General features: G+C 41.8%; 1 protein-coding gene across 5 annotated transcripts in view; it reads right to left on the reverse strand.

The window, feature by feature from the left end:
* Positions 1-23523, reverse strand: part of LOC308196879 ((E2-independent) E3 ubiquitin-conjugating enzyme FATS) — a 65236-nt gene that overhangs the window by 2754 nt on the left and 38959 nt on the right. For 2 of the 5 annotated variants that reach the window (XM_080596615.1, XM_080596618.1), the window contains exons 4-6: positions 13131-13418; positions 11000-11193; positions 9911-10112 (exon numbers count right to left, since the gene is read on the reverse strand). In XM_080596615.1, coding sequence (XP_080452741.1) covers positions 9911-10112; positions 11000-11193; positions 13131-13418 — 684 coding nt within the window. Of the gene's footprint in view, positions 1-4; positions 6507-6795; positions 8177-9910; positions 10113-10999; positions 11194-13125; positions 13419-23523 lie in introns of those variants that run through there. The other 3 variants (XM_080596616.1, XM_080596617.1, XR_013952452.1) reach the window with 3 other exon arrangements.

Here is a 23523-nt window from a genome sequence, read left to right on the forward strand (position 1 = left end):
AGCAGAGGGAAAATAAAGTTAATATTAGAGGAATCTGTGTTTACTGAAATTTCAAGCTTCACATTCCGCTTAGTCACGCTATGGTATTCCTGATTAAACGTTTGATGACTTAAGGTCAGATCCGCATAGGTCAATAGAAAGGCTTTTAACAACTTCATCTGGAGTTCAGTTGGGTCCCAAACCTGCCATGCAGAAAGGGAAAGACATTTATTTTAAATGTATCTGACTCTTGTCGTTGCCACGCGCAGCTGTGTAGGCCTCTGCTCAGCCCAGCGCTGGCTGCCAGCAGGTGAGGCCCATGCTGCAGGCCGCGTGTCAGGATCCTGGCCTGGCACCATCCTTTCCACTCCGATTTACACCTATTTTACAGGGCTGCGAGTAATCATGCTGAGTGCTAGGTGTAGGAAAATCGTATTACTCTTTGCTGATCAACTATGAGGATATCTGAGATAATTTTAGTCAGCGTTTCCGTTGACACAGGAAAATAATTACTGATCCTCGTAGTCAGTGGGTCCCAGGAATAGGTAATTTTAACACCTTGCTTGCTAAAATGGTCTCTGAATAGTCTCTGCATGTCATTTGTATGGGGTGGGCAGCCAGCAGGCACGGAGGACAGGGTGCAGTGCCCGGAGTAGTCACAGTAAGCTGCAAGTCAGAGGAATTTGCAAGTGCTTTTGCAGAACATATGTATAAGATAAATGTGTGCAAACTTTTAAGCACTTCCATTTGCCAAGGAAGTTTAGAAGACATAATATATATCACAGCAGGCACCGCGTCAGCCTCTTTCTGCCATCTCGCTGAAGAGACAAAACAGAATAATCAAGACAAGGAAACAAATACAGCAAATAATTTGTTCCAGAACTGCCCAGTTCAGACGCTGGCCCAGAGCAAACCCAGCCACCACTACCCGAAAAAGCCCCCTTCCCGACAGGTTTGTGGGGCACGCTGTTGAAGACACCAAATGTTTCAGGGATATTTATGGGAGTTGTCGTAGCAACCTAACAGCCTCGAGCAGCATATGGGGCTACACCCAGAGGCAAAACCATGCTCGGATTACCGCCTTGCTCGGGAGAACGCTGCGTGTCCTTGAAGCTGCCGTATCTCCATGTAAAAATAAAAGGGAGCTACGCAGCAGTTTCTATTCTGAACTGGTACCGCTTTCAAAATGCAAATTGTGAAAGGAGAGGAGGCCGTGAAGCTTCCTCTGCCCTAGGAAGTGCTTATCTAGACCTAATCATTATTATTACATCTTCAGTAGACACAAGCAACATACTCGATTTACTGGAAAAATATAATTTGACTTTTTTTATTAGCATTTTCATGTTCATTTACATGCTCATTAATTTAAAAGGAATAAACACTTGGGTGCTATAGCTGCCCAAATAACCCTAACGTTTCAGGAAGCAGATTGCCTCTGTGACCCTGACAGACCTGCAGAAGTATTAGGGACCGACAGCACCATCCTGCTGGGACCAGTGTAGCTCCCATAACAGTCCCTTGCTGCTCACAGTTGCAAATCTCATTTGACAGCTCAGGCTTGCAGGACACATCCTTTCCCCAAAACATGTCCTCTAACCTGGACAATGGCACAGGACCACAGCCTGAAATTGTATAAAGCCATCACCATGGGTTCTCTGCAGCACTGAAACAAAAATAGGGAACGCTTGGGCAGTCCCTTGTGTGACCACCATTTCCTTGGGTGTTCCTATGTCCTTGGGCACAGAAGAGCAGCAGAAACCTGCACAGCCCACACCAAGCCCTTCCACAGGCAGGCAGGGTGGGCCTTCCCCAAGACACGACGTTATCAGGCAGCATGACTGGCAAGCACAGAGCCTGGTTTGATAACATTTTGAATGGACAGAGTTACACCTCATGAAATGTATGAACTTCTACTCCAGGAATTCTCAGATAGAGGATTTCTGGGAGTAAACTAATCGTTGTAAGGATTTCACACACACACACACCCCTTTTTTTAACCCCCAGAATAAAAGCCGTTAATGACACATTAAATCTTCCAGACCTTTGTGCAGAGCCACTGGAACCTGTGAGAATAATTCTCTCTGGATGACATAGAAATCATCTTGAAGGGTATCAGACTCGTCACTGCCCATGATTCTGCCTGGAACTACATATGTGTCTGTGCCAGAGGCTTTGAAGGAGGAATCAGAATGAGATTCTTGGGAAAATCCTCCAAGAAAAATAATAAATCTGCCTTGGTTATAAATATACCCTTCGTGAAGCAGTACAGGGTCAAAAGGGTAACACTTATATAGGTAAACATTCATGTAGTATCTCTCAGCTCGCTCTCAGGTCACTATGTCTGAGAAAAAAAATCATGTACAAGTATCAAACAAATAACGTTCTCAAGGAATTTTGGGATGAGAATTCTAAAATTAACTGAAATATAAATAAAAATGTTTTAAATGAGAAAATTAACCAATGTTTAAATGTGCATATGATTTTTATGTTCAGAACTGAACATAGGATTGAACAAAACATATTTCCAAGAGGAGGAGCAGCACGTACTCAGAGCTATAAAAACGTCCCAATCACAACATGAAGACCTGAATTAACACTTCTTCTTACCAAATCGAGACCCAAGTTGGGCATAAAATGGACGGTTCCCCAAGTTGATAGCCTCCTAAATTGCATTTTATCAAAGTTCCTTATCAGATCTCATAGCCTTGTAATGGTTTTGGAGAAAACTATACAGAAGGATAAAAAAGAAGGGATTTCAAAACAGTTATTTGGTATTTCCAGTGATGCACCACAGTTAAAAAAAAAAAAAAGGTATAGACAGGCATGAAAAACTTCCTTGGTGTTTAATTCAAACCCTGTCAAATCACTGAGTTTCCAGTATTTATACCAATGCTGTGTGTAGCAATGGTCTGTGAGATCTCTGTAGCAGGAGAAAGAAGCGACTTCAGCAATTTGTAAATGAAGGTAAATGGGTCATCACTGTAATATTTTAACTCATGCTAAACTGCACCTCAGACAGGATGAATAACCTTCCTGCCTGGGAAGTTATTAATTGTTTAGACAAAGAACAGATAATAGGGTGTGTGGGAACTGTCCCCTGACTTCCTGTTTACCACTAACTCACTGAAACACTTAATAAAATAAAATAAAAATAAAAAATAAAAATAAAAATAAAAAATAAAAAATAAAAAATAAAAAATAAAAATAAAAAATAAAATAAAGGCTAAACTATGCCCATCAGAATATATATACCTTTTCCCCTAATATGAATATGAATTCTCAAACCATTAGGAGTTAAAATATATCTTTGAGGATGTGTTGCCAGTTCCTGAAAGGCCAAGCACTGATAATGGTGATTCTCTAATTGCGCTGCTTTTTCACTGAACTAAAAAAATACTTCACCAAATGCCCATTCACCCAGAGAAGTCCTAAGATACATAAGTTGTTGTTTTTTTTTTAAACACAGCTTTCAAAATAAACAGTCCCCTAAAAAATAAATTAACCTTGAATCTAAGATAAATTAAATGTCAAGGTGGCATTCAGTTTAGCATGCCCATAGCACTTGACTGGGAATTCATCCAGAGAAACCGAGTGCCTGCACCCCGGGGTGCTGCCCAAAGTTTTTCACCTTTCATGTCAATGACTTCATGAAATAATTTACATCAACTGCAGTCAATAGATGATGTCTTGGTATTATTTATTAAAAGAATGCAGTAACCCACTAGATAAAAGTGTGAAGGCGAGACTGCATTGAATTTCTGCTCACCTCCAAGAGATGCTGAAGGTCTACAGAGGTCCTTCTACCAAGATGACCCAAAGGCAGGTGGTTCACGGGCAGTTCAGGTCTGGCCTACACTGCAGCTATTGAGACTTCCGATCCTCCCTAGTATTTCAGTCTTAGCAATGGTAAATGTCACTAGTGTCTATAAAAACATTAAAAACTACAGGTTTATGGAAATGTTTTCATGATAAATTCATTTTGGGCATGATATGGGAGACCAGTCCCCTCTATCCAAATGACACTTGAATATTCATGGACTTCATCCAGAAAAAAATATATATATATTATCTCACCTGGCCTTCCCAATTCATTCCTGTTTGACTACAGCATATAGTATTGAAAAGCCTCTAATTTCCATTAAAAAAAAAGGCATTAATGAAGAAGGTATGACAGATTTGGCAAACTGAACAAAAGGTTTGTTCCATCTTTAGTAAAACTTGCACCATCCTCTCAGTCCTGTTTTCTTTAGTTTCAGTTTATAATCATGGATGAAATCAGACCTCTTACTCCCTAATTAAGAAGTCCGTCATCGAAAATTCAGTTTTCAATTTGGCTACTTCAAGACCCTAATGAAATTATCCCCCAGCAATTTGACTGAACTTTGTGAGTCACCCTCTATAATGCACATTGTTTCAACACTGTAATTGTTTGTACAGAAAACTTTATATTTGAAGATTTTTCAATTTATCTCCACCTTCCTCGGCACCACCTTGGGACACGGCCCCCTTGTGCTGAGGGGCCTCTCTCAGATGTTCACCCCATTGTTAACAGCTCCAGAAACCCAGAAAGTTGGGCTTTCGCATGCCCAAAAAGCTTTCTGCAATGCTGGCTGGATTTTCTCTGCTTGATATTAATTGGCAATGTACTCTAACACACTTTCACAGGCTTTTGACTTCAGTCTTGCTTATTTATAATTGTCCTTCTTGCTCACCTCCCTGGGCTCTCCTATACATTTCCTATTTCTCTCCTGTTACTATTGCATTGGACAGATGCTGACTCTCTCCCCCCACTCATAAGGATGAGGACACAGAAGGGACGTGCTGGCCAGCCCATTCGCTACACCCACCTCCTCCCCTGCCACCACAGCAAGTCCCCAGAGGACCTTGTCCCCTGGTGCCAGTGACCTGCAAGGTGCCGCCCACGTCTAGCTGACTCACAGGCACCGCCGTAATCAAGGTGATGGATAATAATATCATAAAAATAGGTCATCCCTCTTTCTAATTCAATTACCTGACTGCAGCTTAATCTTTATTCAGAACTGTCAGCCTTAACTAAGTGGCCAGGCGCCAACAGGATCAGTAGCACTACCGCTAGCTATGAATATTGACAGGGAAAAGAAACCTGAGCAACGGCACAACTAAAGTCATACACGAGAAGAGATGGGCAGGTGGCTGCAAACATCCCATCAGCCACCGACGGCATCTGAAGAGCACAAGGATGCACATCTACAGCTGCAGGAGCTGCTGGCTGCACTCTTAGTGCAAGTTCTCTGATCGCCGTCTTCTCCTCTCCCCACTGACTCTGCAGTCCCAGTAACAACCTCCAACCATCTCCTTGAAAACACAAACAAAACCAGCAATCCCTTGCCCTCCGGGCTTTTGAAGTTACAATAAGGCTTCTTGGAAAGGTTTAGAAGCACGGCTGAGGAGATATAAACTTGTTTCCAAAATATTACTGAAGATACAGGATTTGGAGTAATACTGGGTACAAACCCAGAGGAACAGCAGGCACGTCGGTGGGAGCTGAAAGGTGACTTTCCACTTACGGTGCCATTTCCAGCAAACCACCACCCTCCCAAAGGAAAGCAAAATGGAAGGTATGACAAAACCATATGTGCCTGGGAAATTTTTTAAACCTCTGAAAGTGCTTGTGTACACTAAGATCAGAAGGCTGTTCATTATGCAGATTTAAAGGCCTATAAACAGCTGGTAGTCCTGTCACTGAAGTAATTACATTACGGTTTTCGAGATTTAAATCCAGTTATTTGAACATTGTTTCTATTCAGTTCATCACAGTGGGATCTCTAATTTGTTCGACATAGTCAACAGCCGAGTAGTCTATCTTGGACTAATTAGCACTCTCAAAATGTAGCACTACACGTTATCCAGCACAAAGGCTAGTGTGAGAGTTTCGTGTTCTTTGCCTTCAAAGTGCTCTCGTGACGATAAAATCTTCTGCAGGATAAACATTTTTATTTTTCCAAGATTACTTTTAGCATTTTGTGAAATCCCACTCATGAATTACAATTAAAAATCGTAAACAACGTGGGGGTTTTTTTGAGGATGAGAAGGTAAACGGAAGCTGCACAGATGTTGGTATTTATATGGAAATGATGTTGAACGCCAGCTATTTCTGTCTTCTTCAAGAAACCATAAAGTTGTAACAACACTGTCAAAACACTGGAAAAATGCGTTATCCGATAATTTCATCTTATCAATAAAGACATTTTAGCCTGACAGAACAATTTTGGGCAGAGGAAAATTTCTGAAGGTCATGGTCTTTCTTCTGGGTGACACTGAAATAACGCAAGTCAGGAGAGAAGCGCATGTAACAAGCTTATTTTGGAGAGATTACATGAAATAGCAACAAATTTATGAAGTGCAGAAGGGAAACATCTCAGGCTGCAGATCCCCCCTCTTTTATGCCTGAGTAAGAGCTGGCTGCCATCTGATGGGGCAGTCCCACCTTGACTTCTCTCTGCACAGATGCAGATGTGCACGCGGGGAACTGGGCCAGGAAACGTCCTCTGGAGGTGGAAAAGGAAGGGGATAGCTAGTGTTACCGCCAGTGCTTGTGGTGAGTGTGCTCTGTGAGCATCCTGGGGTTCGCACAGACACACTCCTCCTGCCCAGCCACAAACGCACTTATAATCCACCCTTGGGGTCGCTGCGTCGGGATCAGTGGAAATTACCTTCCCCAGCCAACCTGCCCGTATGAAAATCACTGGAAAATGCACGAGGGTGTGCTGGCAATGAGCCCTACGAATCTCAAAGCCATAAAGACCTCTCCACACATCCCAAAGACAGAAAAAAAAAAAAGAGCAAAGAGGAAGCTATCAGGCTGAAGAGAAACAACCACAAGATCACACCCTGAGGCCTAGGGATGCCATCAATACGATGCTGTATGCTTAAGCAAGTTTCCAGGTACTCGTTTTACTCTCCTGGGTTCTTAATTTCAAGTGTGGTTTCAATGCGTGTTGCCGTGAAAGAGCAGACTGCTTCTGAGACCAAGAAAGCTGCAGGAGGGCTGGGTTTGGCAGAGGTTTTTCAGACTAGCGAGGAGGAGAAGCGTCAGCGCTAATACCAACCAAAACACCAAGAGGCTGTGAAGATGTGGCAGAGCCACTGTCCTGCATGCTCAGAAGTGCTTGGTGCCCAGTTCCCTTGACTTCTAAGGGCTGCTGATGTCTAATAGCTGGTTTGGCCTTCATGGCTGCAATAACGCAACACTGGGCGGCAGCCACCAGCCCCGTCCCCTGCTTGGCTTTGGTGTCACAGCTGCTCCCGGACCACCACTGACACACAAATGGGTGTAGCCAGAGAGGGAGGTGGCATTCAGGACTTCGACTTTGGACCTAAAGGCACAACTTGATGTAGGATGGTATTTTTCCTTTTCTGGGCACTTTGCGATCTGCATAAATCCCAGGCTCTCAGCCACTTCAAAAGCTGGCTATGAAGCAGTGCAATAGTCAGGGATGAACCCTGCCATGTTGCCTCTGCTCGGCCAATGTGGCTGGCAGGCAGCTTTTGGTGTTGTTGGCCCAGGGATGAGGTAGACATGCAGCCCGGGAGCCTGCTTTGGGAAGGGCACGGTCTCATTAGACCCATAAAAACAAGAAGCTGGTGCCAAGGGAGGTGGTGCTGCTCTCCTCCCTCTCCACCTCCCATCCGCCCTCCTAGTCACAGTGCTGCTTCATGAGCTGCATCTGTCCTTTTTTTTTTTTTCTTTAAGTGTGACACAAAGCCCTTCCTTGCTTGAAAAGCACATTTTACATGCTAAAATGGCTTTTCCAGAGAATACAGAATAATGACGACAACAAATGACAACTTCCCTTCCTTCCCACCTGAGGGGCAGGCAGAAGGGAAGGAGCGGGCTGCGACCACGGTGGGACAGGGCTTGTCACCAGCAGAGCCACCAGCAGGACACAGGCACCCAGCACCCTTGGCGAGCGTGCAGGGGAAGCCCTTGTCTCTTCTGTAAGAGGCGCAGCCAGAAAAGTTCAGGAACATCTGCACCAAACAAAGATCCCATGCTCTGGGACTCATTAATGATACTCATCCTTCTGCACAATAGCATCCACCAGGAGAAGTCCTAAAATACCAATTCTCAGGACTCAGAGCAAATTAAATATGCTCAGTACACTCCTACACACAGCCTTCTGAACTGCAGCCCACACAGTTGTGCTTTATCGGAGATCTAGGATTTACAACATTAATTACAGTTATTCTTCAACAACAGACATGTGACACTTCTGTCTTTATAAAAATATTAAGATTTTGCAAATAGGAAATTACATGCGGCTACATGAACGCAGATGAGTTATGGAAACTAAAGATTCTCTTTAGACAAATTTATCTTTAATGACCAACTACTAAGAGAGGGAAATAGTAATTTACTTGAATGAATAATGCATATGTTTCAATATTACGCTTTTATTGCTCATTAAACCAGCATAAAAATTAATCATCATTTAAGGAGAACGAGATTTAACCTTTCAACTTTTTGTTTCATAAAGTGTTTGCAGAGCAGTCTGGGGGGATTTTTAAGACGACCAAACAAAGAAGGAGATATCTGCCACTTCTTCTGATATAAATGACAAACTCCTCCAGCCTGGAGGCCTCGCTGGGGCTGGGGCAGAGCCCCCACACCACACTGCAGCTGGGCAGCGTGGCCCTGGGCCATCTGAAGCCAAACAAATTACCTTGGATAACTGAAGTGGGGAATAAATTTTATTGACTCTTTAACACACACTTCACGTTTTGTGCTTTGTTTATGTATGCTTATTTAGCTTGTACTGGAAATCCCATTACGTATGTAAGTTAGACACCACCGTACCAGAGCAAACAGCATAGATTTAGTGATAGAAAATAATATTCCCCAATGCTAAACATGCCAAGAAAAATAACATAATTTTGAGGGGGAATGAGCAGAGCTGATGTTGTTGTCTTAAAAATTACAAACCAGTACACTAATTAGGGCTTCATCACCTTCTCATTGAAAGACTTGGTGAGTGTTACTGACCTCTGTGAGTCATTAGCCTTTCATCCTGAAGTCCATGGTCTAAAAGACCATTGCTGGTCTTTTAGATCATTTGGCTGTATTTTTGCTTGCTTAGGCTTTGTCAGAAGAAGAGATGAGGGCAGACTTAACTGTAACATGGCTATTTAATGTTTTTAATTGTTTTGTTTTTCAGCAGAGTAATGTGGCTTCAGAGAGACTGTCTAAAACCAAAAAGTTAAGAGGAACGCCAACCAATCAGATAAATATTTTTTCTTTTGTCAACTGAATTAAATAAAAGCCAGATGGCAATTAAAAAAAAAAAGTGTAAGTGATTTGTTTAACATCCTGTGCCTAGGTAATATTTAGGGAGATGCTACTGGGAGGGAGCTGCTAGATATTGAGGCTGTTTACCACTAGGGCAATAAAACAGCCTAATCATTCAAATTAGGAAATCGCAGAGTTTAGATGTGCTGATTTAGCAGCCGTGCACACAGCTGCTGGGCAGACAAGACAAGCCCACCTGCTGAGAAGAGCAGACTGGGACTCCTACACCCAAACCCCACCTGTCCCCCTGACAGGGATTTTCACCCCAGATCAGTCCTTCTGTGAGCTGTGGCAGGTACAAAATGCTAATTATTGCTAACGCCTCTATAACGAGCAGCAACCTGCATCGTGCTGAAAGTGACTGAGCGTGACAATGACAAAAGGCCCCAAGGAAGGCTGCCATGCAGCACCCCATGTCCACTAACCCTGTCTCTGCGTTTCAGAGAATTTATTCTCTGAGCACCAGGACATATGCTGGCACACTGGCGGCTGAAACAGGAGCAGCAGGTCTCATGTTTTTTCCACAGCATTAATACAGAAATACTATACACATGGCAAGGATTCAAAAACAAGTACAGAACCATTACTGGTCACAATTCAACTTACCGCTGAGCGGGTGAGGAATGGTGTATTGCTTTTTTTTGCTTGAGGCAGATGCTGAGGAAAGTTTGCGAACAAGAAGCGCTCCTTGGTTGCTTACGGGAGCATCATTCTGCTGGGCTTTCCTCTGCTGGACCATATGTTCCAGCTTCTTCAGCCTTTCTTGCGAACGGGAAATGAACTGAGGCTTGTGAATTTCTAGTGCTTCCTAAACGAAACAGAGAAAACACTTCATTTTAGTAAAAGAACAAAATTTTGGTATTCATCTAAGTGGGTTTAGTAAGAGACTCCCCATGAAAGTCATTGCTGGTCTGAATAAAGTTCAGAAACTGTCTTCCTATCTGCCTTTGCTCCCTTTCACTGTTAGAAAGCTGCCTTAGCGTGTATATTTCCACATCAGGCAAAGAATAATATTTCTAGGAAAAAAATAAAAATAAGAAGACACATCCAAAAGGTTTTGAATTACACATTTTTATAAGTTACCCGTATTCAAGTTCTTGACATTTTGCCTATTTCTTTGTCTCACCCCATCTCCGAAGCAGCTTGTCACTGACAGTTCACAAACTTTCCTGTTTACTTTGATTATCACGCAGATCCATTCATGGATGATCCAGAAAGAAAATGCTTTCCAGTCAAGGGCTGCTTCAACGTTTAGGAATGTCTCAGGGCAGAGGACAGGAGCAGAGGTTGCTCTGAGATATGCACTGGACCAGAAGGAGGAAAACACTGGGTCTGCTGATGTTGTTTGCTACCAACCTGGGTCACAGCCGTGCCTATGGCAGCCGCTGGTGGCACTGGATGTCATGCAAAACTGGGAAAACGCCAGTTTCAAGGTGCGATTTCAAAAGAACCTTTGGGACCTTTGTAAACCCCACATTTTTACCATGGTTCTCCACGGAATGGCAGCTGGGACTTGCCCAACCAGGCAACCCAGCAAATCTCGGCAAGTAATGAAAGCGACCAAACATCACCAGAAAGGAGAAAAATCAAGGACATGCCAACTTCTGTCCCCAGCAGCAACACCATCCACGAGAAAAAAAAAATAAAAATCACTCCCCACATTAAGCCCACCCATAAAAATAATGGGTATTTTACCTTCAGTGTCAGTGGGGCGGGTGGACTCCTCTCGGGCTCGGGGCTGACATCTGGCTGGGCGAGCGCGCTGCGGCTCTGACGAGTGGCATCCAGGCAGCGAGGTGCAGACAGAGCTTCCCGGCTGGCTCGAGCCCGCTCCTCCTCCTCCTCGTGCTCCTCCGTTTTGCCACTTGAACCACAAGATTCGTAATCACCTTCAAGAGATTTAAAAGTTCATTAAGAGTGCATGGTTAATTTTTTATTGGGTTCTCCACCTCATTAGACAGAGAGGGCAATTTCTGAAATAAGAATGCCAAGGTATTATTAATAGGCCTCATTAAGCAGAATAGATCAAATCTAATCATAGGTGCTACTCACTGCCCTGTGACACCCAGAGTATCTTTCACATTAAGCCAGGCACCGCGTCGAGGCGTAATTACCCTGCTCCGAAGCTTAGCTCCGTTTGATGGTAGTCACTTCCCAAAAGCATGACGCTTCTCTAATACGGCTGCGTTATGGAAAGCAGAGGATATCACGCTGCAGCTCACAGTTTATTTCAATTTATTGCATGTATCGCAGGAAATAACATAATGTTATAGATCTTTATCACATATATCTCTTTGACCACACTGAGGCTTTCATAAACCCTACTCTTGTTTTTTTCTTTGCTGATAATACCGTTTGCTTTCTATCATTTCTGTGTGTTCATTAGGCAGTTGAATGACTCCATGAAAAAACTAATAAACTAAGGCTTTATATGCATTTTATCACATTATTATGAAAGCTGTCAATTCACAAAGTCCTGCATCAAGAAAAAAAGTTGATTTTCTACTCTTAGGACTATGCTTTATTGCTTTATTACTGATATTTTCTGCACAAGTTAGGACCAAAAGAGGGGATGTACTCAAAAAAAATCAGACAGTTGACAAGATTCTCATTTAGAGGACAAAATTAAACTTAATCCAGAATAACAAATTAACTTCAGAAGAGGTCCATATGCAGTATTTTGAAAAGTCAAACTGGAATACTTCTTCCTTGCCAAATAATTTGATTTCTAGAACTAAATATCTGGGAATAAAGCCCATTACTGTTTTATTTCAATTTTTGGTTACAATAAACTTAAAATATTTTCCTCTCTATGACATATTGTACATATTATATTGTACTTAAAAAAATGTTAAAATGATCTGTTTGGGGGTACATCTGCCTTATAAAAGCTTGAACTGTATTTCCTCCCTAATACTGCTCTTGTTAACGTAATACTTTTTGGAAAAAAAAAATTAAAACCTGTGAACATGAAATTAAATTTTTTAATAAGTTTTCAGAGGTGTCAATTAACTTTATCTTTAATAAATCTCCGTGGATGCTTCACTTTCTTAAAACAAAGTCACATTTAGGTAGTGAAGTGAAATAATTTAACTTCCTGCACTGAAAGCAGGAATATCGGCTTCTCTCACCTAAGTGGGTGTTATATTCTCTACCTTTATAGTCAATAACGAAAATGTTTTCCCTACCTGCCTACAAAAAAAAAAAATCCATATGGAAAAGGGATATATGACCATTACAGCACTGTTAAGGTATAGTTGGAGTAAATTTCTTACAAACCTATTGATATTAAAGCCAAATTCATCTGTAGTATGATTCAGTTGTCTTCTGCAAAACTATCTTATGCATGAGTTCAGCTACTCATCTCCATTTTAGCTATTTGTACAAATGTGGGAAGTAAGACATACACATAGCTGTTGAATTAGAAGAAAGTATTGTTTAAGTGCTGAAACCTTGCTGATAAAAAAAAAGAGATTGCAGAGGTAAACGGTATCTAAACAAGGTTGTAAAAATAACCTCGGTTACAGTGTTTCTTGGTCAGACTGGGAGTGCTTGACTCTGCAGTTTTAATGTTTTTTCAAGATTTTCTTGAACCTACCTACAAAGTAAACCCATCTTTCTCATTTTCATTTTGTTTTCTATTAACCATAGCAATGTATACAGTTTGATTAGTTGATGGGATCTCTCACTAGATGACTCATACTCAGCACTTAAAGCTGGACAAAAATGGACTGAATTTCCATTATTTCACTTTTTTCTTTGAGACTGATCTCATCTTATTATTGAAACCATATTCCTAACAAGCACAGCAGGATTTGTACCTTACTTTTTAGGAGCTGGTTTTGCCTGTGAACATTTTCTTCCAAGACGACTCTTGATGAAGTTTTTGTGTTGCACATACTTTTGGAGACAGACTTTCTTGGTTTCAGGATGCCTTGTGCTTGGATATCTTTGGGTATGGAGGTGTCCTTGGAGGGATCTTTGTTTTTCAATGAGCCACCAGCAGCAGCGGTTGTCCTTCTGGATGCTGTATCCAGAAGAGAGGCAGAGGCCGTTGTTTCTCTGATGGTGGTGGTGCACTGCTTCCTCTGGCTTCCAGACGGCATTTGTGTTCCTGTGAAAAACAGGAAAAAAAAATCTATAGCATGGGAACTCCATTATTATTTTTCAGCCCTCTGTTCCTCATCATTTTTATTCCCAGCAAAACTGGAAACTGCTTTTAGCCATATATTTTAAAAGTTGTAACTGATACAAATATTATCATGACTGCTATGCAGCTGTACTGCAACAAAATGTTACTGATAGAAATAATCAGAGGATACTCTTCATAAAAATAAGCTGCCATTCTAAATAATATATATATATATATACACACTCCAATAGACAGTGTGGAAGGAGTCAAGAAACCTCTAATGACAATGTATGCCATGTGGTTTTCTCCTGTCTCTTATTCACTTGAGAGAAAATTTTCAGATTGGTTAAACCTGGTCAAAAATTATAATTATGGATCCAGTCATGGCTGTGATGAAAGCGGAGGTCCACATGGGTTTGGAATCAGGGTTTTAAGTTCTCCGTAGTGGGGTGGCTGCCTCAGAAGTACCACTCATCTCCAGCATGTTAAGGTTCATGTTCTACCTCTCTACAAAACCATGGCAGGAACCAGCAGCAAAAAGGTCCAATTTGCACAAGATACACTTTCCCCTGAAATTGTTTTCATGAGAAGGATGTTGCACGGCAGCTACAACTGCAGGACCTTGCCATGTCAAAAGCAAGGGAGCTCATCGGGTAAGCTCAATGCTACACAGACCTTGAGAGACGACTCAAACAGACCGCCAATACTGCCAGCAAAACCCTAGCAAACTGAAAGTGTGGGTACACGAGCACACAGAAGTGACCGCTCTCACAGGTGCATCTCAGGTAAAGAACTGAGGAAGAGAAAGTAATAACAAAGGTATCAGGAAAGGGAATTTAAAGAATTGGGAACAGCATGGAAAGGGCATCAGGATCAGCAAGGGGGAGGAAAGACAGAAAGAGCAGATGGGAACTATTTTAGGTCCCTATAAACCACTCCCAGAGGTTCCTAAAAGGCAGACACCCACGCAGCCACGAACACAGCATGACTCCGCTCTTGTTTTTTAATACTGTGCAAAAATTACTAATGGCTGTCCTAGTCACAGGCTGGCTGAAGACCTGAAGATTTATGTAGGTGGAAATGACTGATAGCTTTTAAAAATTTGGTGAACCCAGGCAACTGGGAGATCTGGGAGGTGCAAGGTAAAAACAAACAAACAGAACCCCAACACGGCTGGTTTCAGACCTGACCATAAAGACAAGCAAACCAGGCAGCGATTGTCCCATTCTTTATGTGGACATTAGACATTTTACAAAGTACTGGCATTTCACGACAAACACTTTAAAAAGTGGCCACATAATTCCTCTCTCCTCTGACTCATTCTCAACAGCTGCCCCTCTCTAAACAATTCTTCCCCGTGTCTCAGATGAGGACAGAAGGAAGATCGCTTCTATCTTTGTCCTCTGATCCAACCACCAAGAAGGGACGAAGTGGCACACTGTGTTAAACCCTTCCTTATTGTCATTAGGTAAAATTAAATCCTGCAGTGAGGTGTGGGGTATTTTCAAGTCACTTTCCCAGTCCTTAATCTACTCCTAATTAGATGGAAAAACCTCTGCCACAAAAGGACGGTTTCCTACACATCTTAATGGTCTGAATAACTCATGCTTTGTGCTGATCTTCCTGTATTTTGGGGAAAATCAAGAACATTAAGGTACTGCTTCTAGTCTTTTCCTTACCGTGCAGATTAGAAAGTTTTTAATATAATTTCACATTTCTTTCTGTAAACTGAACTGCCAATATAGGGAGAAGCCAGCTCCCCAGGGGAGCCTCTAGTGAGGAATCCCAGAAGGTCAGCATGGACAGAAAAAATAACTTTTTTTCTAATTAAATTCATTGAGATGAACCACATCCTAAGAAATTTCATATCCATACAGAAAATCTGGTCAAAGCAAGGCAGTGCACACAAAGCTCCCGAATTGTAATCTAGCATCCAAGCTCTCCCTCTTCTCTCTGGTATAACTGATTTTTCTCCGTGCTTTTCACACATCGCAAATATTTGCCTTCTCTTTTGTCAAACCTCATCTCTCCCCTCTCAGAGGAAAACAGTTTTGCTGCAAATGCCCTCTACAAACCAGGCAGACTCAGTTCTGTACAGCCCCCCAGCTGGAGCTCACGCACACGCAGTGCTCTGCTCCCCCAGTCCCCAACCGATCCTGTACCTGCGGTTACAAACCGTTTCTTCAAGTTTTTCGTGACATACAGAGGGAAAAGACATTGAGACAGATTAATGGTGTCACGGGCATCAAAGAGTGTTTGTGGCAAGAGGTAGGAACAGGCAGCACAGTAGGAGAAGATGAAGAAAGCAGCAGGTAGCATTAAGTAACTGCAGAGCAGCAGAGAAGGAAGCCTTTTCACAAAGGCAGCCAAGACACTAGAATTAGGGGGGTGGGAGGAAGGAGGGCAGCTCAGCCACAGAAAGAACTCGAATGGAAAACAGATTATCTCTTTAAATCATCTTTTAAATTAAAATAGTTTATTGGCCAGCAGAAAGCAGAGAGGAGACGAAAAGAAAGTGGGAAGCAGAAGAGTTGCTGCTCATCCAAAGCAGCATCGCAGTAGGAGATCATTTGCCTTCGTATCTAGAAATGGTCTGCGCAACAAACGCGTGTGTTGTGAAGCCAAACAGCTTCTTCACCGAGACTGTCAGACTGCCCAACAACCACCGCTGTCTTCCCAGTACTGGCTATTTGCTACTGCTAGGCACTGGTATCCAAAACCATCATCAGGGGGGTGAGAACAGGCTGAAAGGTGGCAGAAAAAATATTGGGGACCAGAGCTGGCAGAGGAGTCATCTTCTGGCCACCACTCCTCAGTAACATCTGAAAACATGGGTCAAAAAAACATGGAGAAAAAAAAAAAAGGGTAAAGGAAAGAAGAGGTGCCTGGAGTACTCATCCTCCATTTACCCCTAACTACCAGACCAGGTACTTGTGAATATTGGTTGCTGAGTGTAAGTACAGTAACCTTCAGAAACAGAGAAATTAAGCCCCAGGAACTTTCTTATATATAGTACAAGTGGAGGCAGCCTTCCCTTCCACACCGCGCCCTTTCTCCGCTAAAGGAAATGCCACCAGCGGCATTCTGCCCACAAGGTCTGGGGATTCCCTGCAAAGACATATTAGGAGAGAAACAAAATGCGGGTATGAATGAAAACAGGAACGTGACCTGAAATTACACAAAGGCGATGGCTGTTTCTTAGCATTTTATCATAAAAAAAAGGTTGTCTAAGAATTAAAAAATAATAATTAAGAAGTTCTGCTATAAGAACACTGCACCATTTCTGCAGGAATATTGTCTGCCTTAGATACTGTATTAGTATTATAACTAAATCTTAGTCATTAGATCAATTACCAGATACACTCAATTACCAGATACACAATAGGGTTTTGTGGTGGTGGTGTGTTTTTTTTCTGTTGTGGGTTTTTTTTTTTGTAATTAATTAAGGTAATAAGAAAAGGTGCACCTTGTTCTTGTCTGACATTGAAGGCAATCAGAATAATAACAGAGCCAATTTGGTAAAATCTTTCCTCTAACTCCCTCTTGAATTAACCTTTCAATTCAAAAGATCCACCCAGGTGCAGTCAATCCCCAGGAAAACACAGCAAAGCAACGCAGACATGGGCTCCGAAGACCAACTCTCTCATCCTCAAAGCAGCTGTCAATTACCTTAACCAACAAATGCAGATGCAAATGATATTCGGGGAAAGAAAAAAAAAGCAAAGGTACTGAAAGGTAAGATCACAGAGTTTCACTCTGTACGTTCAGGATCCGTTTTTAATATGCCGTGTGGGGAATTAGGGCTGTTACTCTCATTAAGACTATCTGGAATCATATATCTAAATCCCCACGCAGCAAACTGGAAATATATATACCCCTCTGAGTATAGCTAGAATTGCAACTGGATGACTAGTAATATATGTTTTTTCTATTATCCAAGCTGAAGAAAGACTTTAAAACTAATGAACAAAGACATGCAAGTGCAATGCCGTGGGAGATACAACAGAACAAAAACTCGAAGAAAGGGAAAGCAGAATGACGCTGTCAGTAAAATTCAGTGAAGAGGTATCCGAGTTGTAAAAGCTCAGCTACCTGTAGGAGAAAAAGTTAAGGAAGAAAATCATAATTGAATTTGGAGAGAAGTCATTTTTGCCTCTGTGCAAGAACCAAAAAGACAACAGTTCAATTCTTAAAGAATGACTTGGAGAAAATCATATGACACTGGAGGAGTTAAAAATATTCTGTAAAACCAAGACTAGGTTTTCAAAAGTTTTTTTTTTTTTTTTTCCAAAAGAATCCTTGATCTCTGAGTAAAATGAGCATATTGTTTTACAGTAAAGTATCTTTTTACATTTTCCTCCCCTCCCTTCAGGGGGTTTTGCTAACAGGAAGTGACCTTGTATTAGAGCAGGTTAAGCTTGCCTTTCCTTGAAACATTGTCAATTCAGGCAAATATACACTTTTCCATTGTTATTACTTTTTTTCCTCTTTACATCAGGATAAAGCAGCTTTTCATACTTTCATATAACTCTCTTCCTTGTATTTCACTGTCGATTTCTGACAATTCATGACAAAATGCTTCTTTGAAATGGCCAAAGCTCATCTTAGCAGATGCACAGCACAACAAATCCTCCACGACCACCAAGTAAGCCTGACAAGACATGGCTGGGGAAGAAGACACACAGTGATGATTCGCTGTGTGTCTTTAATGAGATCAAGCATCACCACTATAGGCAGGCTCAACATTATACGCTATACACCAACTACTTTTTTATTTTTTCCTTCTCTCTTTTCTATTAGTAAAAGCCCCATGCCCTGGGCTGCTGAGCTCTCCCAGACCTCCGTAATGGGAGCTGACAATGCCAATACCCCAAGCAGACAAGGTCAGCAATTAATTTACCTTAAATGTAAGAAACTTCTCCCATTTTGGAGATTTAGACCCAGGCCTGCGTAGGCGTAGGTTGTACGAGCAGCGATCCAAAATCCAAACCAAGACTGCAGCCTACTGATGACAAAGACTGATGACTCAATTCCTATCGTGCATCAAGCATTACCATTGCTAAGCCATACGGTCTTATAAGTAAACAGACTGCATCATCTCAACAGGCTGGTAACACAGAAAAATGGAAACACTGAGAGAAGTGACAATATTATTAGTTATTTCAGTGTTTGTCAAGGCATGGAAGATAGGAAGGATAATTTATCGTTCAGATCACAGCTGAGGAAAGGACATTGCTTTTAATCAGTCAACAAGCTACAGTCAGCAAGGAACGCTACAAAATTCAGACATTTTTACTAAAATTTCTGCTGATCAGCAGTGAGACCTATGCCCCAAACTGCCTTTTGATGTTTGTCAAATGGCTTGTTTGCAAGAGGCAGTGTCAGGACTGTTCAGCATTAACATCCACGGAAACTATCCGTGCTGCAAAAAGTCCTGACAAAAATGTAGCTCTGCCTGTGCTCCCTAATCAAAATGTAATACTTAACAAGGTTTACTTTTCAATAGAGAGCTGAGGCTGGATCCTGAAAAACAGGGCTTGGCCACATCCTCAGCTCCAGTTGTGGAGCTGTCATGACCGAAAGGCAAAGCAACTTTGCAAGCTTAACCAAAGAGAATCAGCCACGCTGTTACTCCCGGTGAAGATGTCATTGTACCTGTGTTAATGCTTCTTCAAACAACCCTGCCCAGCAAGGATGAAGCTTCATTATCTCTGCTATATCAGTAACACCTCAAGCTAAAAGGCTAGATTAAAAAATTATCACTAATTTTGTTGTTGTTTTTCTAGTTATTTTCATTGGATTTTAAAATGATGTTGATGACTGTGGACACGTTTCTATGAAGATGCTGTCTTTTTCTTTGTAAAAGCTAATATTTGACTGTAGAAAGTTGTAATCATTTAAAAAGGAAAGCTTATCAAGTGTACCTAAGGGCTATTAGGCTTCAAACCTATAATCAGTCCAAAGTAGGAAGAGCTTCTTGACATCAAGAAGCAGCTTGTTTACAGAAGGCTTTTGGCAAAATTAGAGTGTAGTCCAACCCTTGGCTTCGGAGCAAACAATCCCATAATGCGCTTAATCAACGGCACCTAGTAATAAGTCTCTTTCTGGCGACTTCCAATTTATTTTCTCAAAACACTTTACAAATAATTCATCAATCTTCTCTCTCGGTGTTAAATAAGCGGACGCCACTTTAAATATGGAGCTAATACCTAGCGATGTGGTGTTTAGGACAGGATGTGATGCACCGATTCCTACGGCGCACGGAGAAGCTTGGTGGAATAAGAGCGTAATTTGTAATGACTACAGCAGCCAAAAGGAAACGCTCCTGCCTGGCACCTGCAGGAGATCGTCTTACACTCTGACTCATGAGAGTGTGCGATTGCTGCAGAATATTTCAGTGGTCAGGAAATAATCCACCCACGTTATTTGATTCGACTGCCTGCACCAGTGCATTACCAATACCCAGCTAGTCAAGAACAGCGTTTGTATATTTTCTTAACATTTTTCCCCTTTGCTTCCTATGTGCTGGGACAGCATAAAAGGAAAAATATTCCCTTTTCATTAAACCTTTCATAGAATCATAGAATATCCTGAGTTGGAAGGGACCCACAACAATCACTGAGTCCAGCTCCTGAAACCTTGTATAATTTGGAGGTTGGTCAAGCACCTGATAATTATTTTCTCACTGACACAAATCGATCTTAGATTTTAGAGTCATACCTTGAATCATCATCTTTCTTGTCATGCCTTTTGGCTGTGCTACACCAAAACTGTGTCTTTAACAAACCACGGACTCCCAGGCAACTGGTCCTTAGAGGATCTCTGTTCATATTATTAACAACCAGATGAATGGCTATTGAAAAAACTTCAAAATTTGCTGCTGTACTTATGAGATGTTCTCTGTAACACCTGCATAACAAAATCTTGGAGTTGGATGTCCACGCTTGCATTTTAAGGATGTCATCTTAGAAGCTATCGCGTGCTATTGTAGTGATTCAAGAAGTAATCTGATGCAGTGTGACTTTTAAAAAAATATCAGGCTGATTTAAAACATTTAAATGGTGATTTGCAGAGTGAGAAATGCATCGACCACTTGGTATTCTCATCATGTCAAAGACACCTAGTGGTTCAGCTCTTTCTGATAATTTACCACAGCCAGACTGAGCCAAGTATTCATTTTGCAGACTGCAGAAGAGTTGCTCCTACATTAAACCAAGTGTGAAGAAAGGGAAAATTAGGCCCTTTACTCTAGTGGCGTAATGCAGTCACCAAATACACATAGCCCTTCTCTTTCTTTTAATCATTATTTTATTTATTTTAGTATCCAGTCCTCCACTGCTTTCCCTGAGGGCTGACAAGTGACTTGCCCCCTCCAGATCCTTTCACTTCAGATCGTCTCACATTTTTACCAACTCTGGCAGCCCAACACAGAAATGGTTTCTTCTTGTCTACTCTGAACAGGATGGAGAACAATAGAAAAATCCTTCACTTTCACGTACCAAAACCAGGAGGGCTTAACTTTAATTTGCGTCTTCAGCAGACGATATGATTGTCTTGGGGAAAATAATGCTAACTCAGCAGGTTCGTTTCTGGAAATGCTGTCCATAATATCATTACGGACATATAATAACATACCCCAAAGATCCGTGGCTGCTTGTTGCCTGAAACTGCAGAGAAGTTGTTAAAGAAATTGCAACATAGATAACTATGAGTGTTCTAATCACAGCCAGGGTCACTGGGGCATCTAAGGAGCCACCACCGAAACACCAGTCCTGTCACTGGAAGCCAGCCTTGAGCATCATGTTGTCCCCATCACCTGTCACCTCCGATGGTAGCTGTCCAGGGTCAGTGTCCAAATAATGGGGCATAAGGTCACGTCACTCTTCTGAGTCCCTGAGTTTTTCTACATGAGTGGACTAAGAAGGAATGCCACGCCACGCTGCTCCCTTGTTTTTCCTCTTAGACCCAGTGAGCCTCCTCACCCCTCCCTTTGTCACACCAGAGGATGGGGCAACTGGCAGCCAGTGTTTGAAACAAGGACCAAAGCTCAAGAGTTCACTCTGCAGAAGTGAAAAGAATATTCACTTTTTCAGTAGGGGGAGAATTTCACTTTTTTCACTGAGAATAGGGGACATCTTCTAAATAGGAATTAAAAAACTCCAAGATAACGAGGGGCCACTGCTATTGCTCATCACACAGGTTGGGGTCTGTGTGGAAGGGCAGCAGCATCTTCTAGAGTTACTCACAACTGAGGGCTGCAATTCCTCACTGAGTTTTCAACATCTATAATGACAAGTCCTCAACTTCTCAGCGTCTGATACAGCACATGAAGGTCACATTGCAGCGTGACAAAGATCCAATGACACAAAACGTCTAGACTAAAGAAAATTGACAACCTCCTCAATTTTAAATTTATACCAGATGAAGTGAAACATCAAAGGAGACCCTTCTAATAGGTTTTTTGGCATGTGGTCCTTTGTTCTTAACAAGTCAGCACCAGCTGCTATGTCCATAATGCCAAGTCAGTAATGTCCCCGGCCAGATTCTCGGCTGATGTAAATCAGCGTAGCTCCTCTGAAAGCAGATATTTCTATTGGTTGACATCAGCCAAAGATCTGACTCCTCACGTTTAGCAGGTGCATGCTAAAGTAAAATCTTCTGTGACATATTTCACATTTCTCCTGTCTTTGCCATCACTACTGCTGTACACATTCTTGGGCTGGAGCGTTAATTAGCATCAGCTGTAGGTACTCAAGTTTCTATACAATAAATTCCATACTGTAAGGAACAACTTTCTTCTAATTATATCTTGTTTATATATAATACATATATACATCCATTCTAGGCTATTATGTGGTGACTTCCCATAAACAAAAGGTCAGGTGAGAACATCGGGTAGGCCACATTCATTCATTGCAACATTTCAACTGCTATTTAATAGTTGAAAGTAAACACTACTAACACTCTTCAGCTTTAAGATTGCCTAGATTAGCCCATCCTGATTACCATGAGCATATATTAATTTAAAGGTGACCTCCAGATATTTGCCTGATATACAAGTGTCTCAAATACCAGAAGCTTTCAATACATTTTTAAAACTAAAACATTGTTTTGCAGATAGCAGCATATTGAAATCCCACAGCACCCACTGTTTTGATTTTACTCCAATATAAGTATCAATACATATATATGCAGATATGAACACTATATTAAAAAATAAAACAAAACAGCTCTTGAAACAAATTAAGATTTAGTTATTTCCTCCTTAGCAAACATCCTGTTAGATTCAGCACTTGTTATGAAACTCCTGTTTAAGAGGAAACAGAAGTCTATAACCATCTGGGTCCTTCAACACCCCAAAATACCAGATTCCACCTCAGTTTTCCCTATAAACTGTCTTGTATTGCTTTAATTAAGTAAATTACGCTTTCAAGTTACCTGATGTTCTCTCTGGGAAAAGATATAAGCAACTACACTACTAGCTAGCTCTTCTGTCTTGTTCAATGATTTAAATGTATTTTACCCCTCCTGAGCGCTGCCGGCCACCACTATTTATTCTCCATCCCTAAATTCTGCAGGAGACGGGGTGCTGGCAGCGCAGCCCCCCCGAGACTCCTCCGTGCCCAGCACACGCTGCCGCCCCCACCTGCAGTCACAACCGTCCCCATTGCATCACATTCACCTCCAAACGCTGACGCACGAGCACATCATAATCCTCATTCCCCACTTCAGCTATCTTATGAGCACGGTGAGCGCTGCATCCTCCTTGCTCTCCACAGCTGAGCATAGGCTGTGACAGCCCAGGCAGCACCCACCACCTCAGCTGGATTTAAATTTCTCACCATCACAGCTATTTTTCCTTAATAACACTACCTGGCAGTTCTGGGCACGTCAACAAAAGAAAAACACAGGTGTAGACATTATAAGAGCCGAAGTGCTAGCAGAAATCATCTATAATAAAACTTTGTTTATAACAAAGCTGAGGTTTGCGAAGGTCCTCAGGCATCAAGACATTTATGATGATCTAAGCTTAAACAGATAAATTCAGATGTTGGCTATGTAAGATTTATAAAAGTGATGATTTTGT

Source organism: Anser brachyrhynchus, assembly GCF_964034855.1.
Source record: "Anser brachyrhynchus genome assembly, chromosome: 6".
Classification (NCBI taxonomy): Eukaryota; Metazoa; Chordata; class Aves; order Anseriformes; family Anatidae; genus Anser; species Anser brachyrhynchus.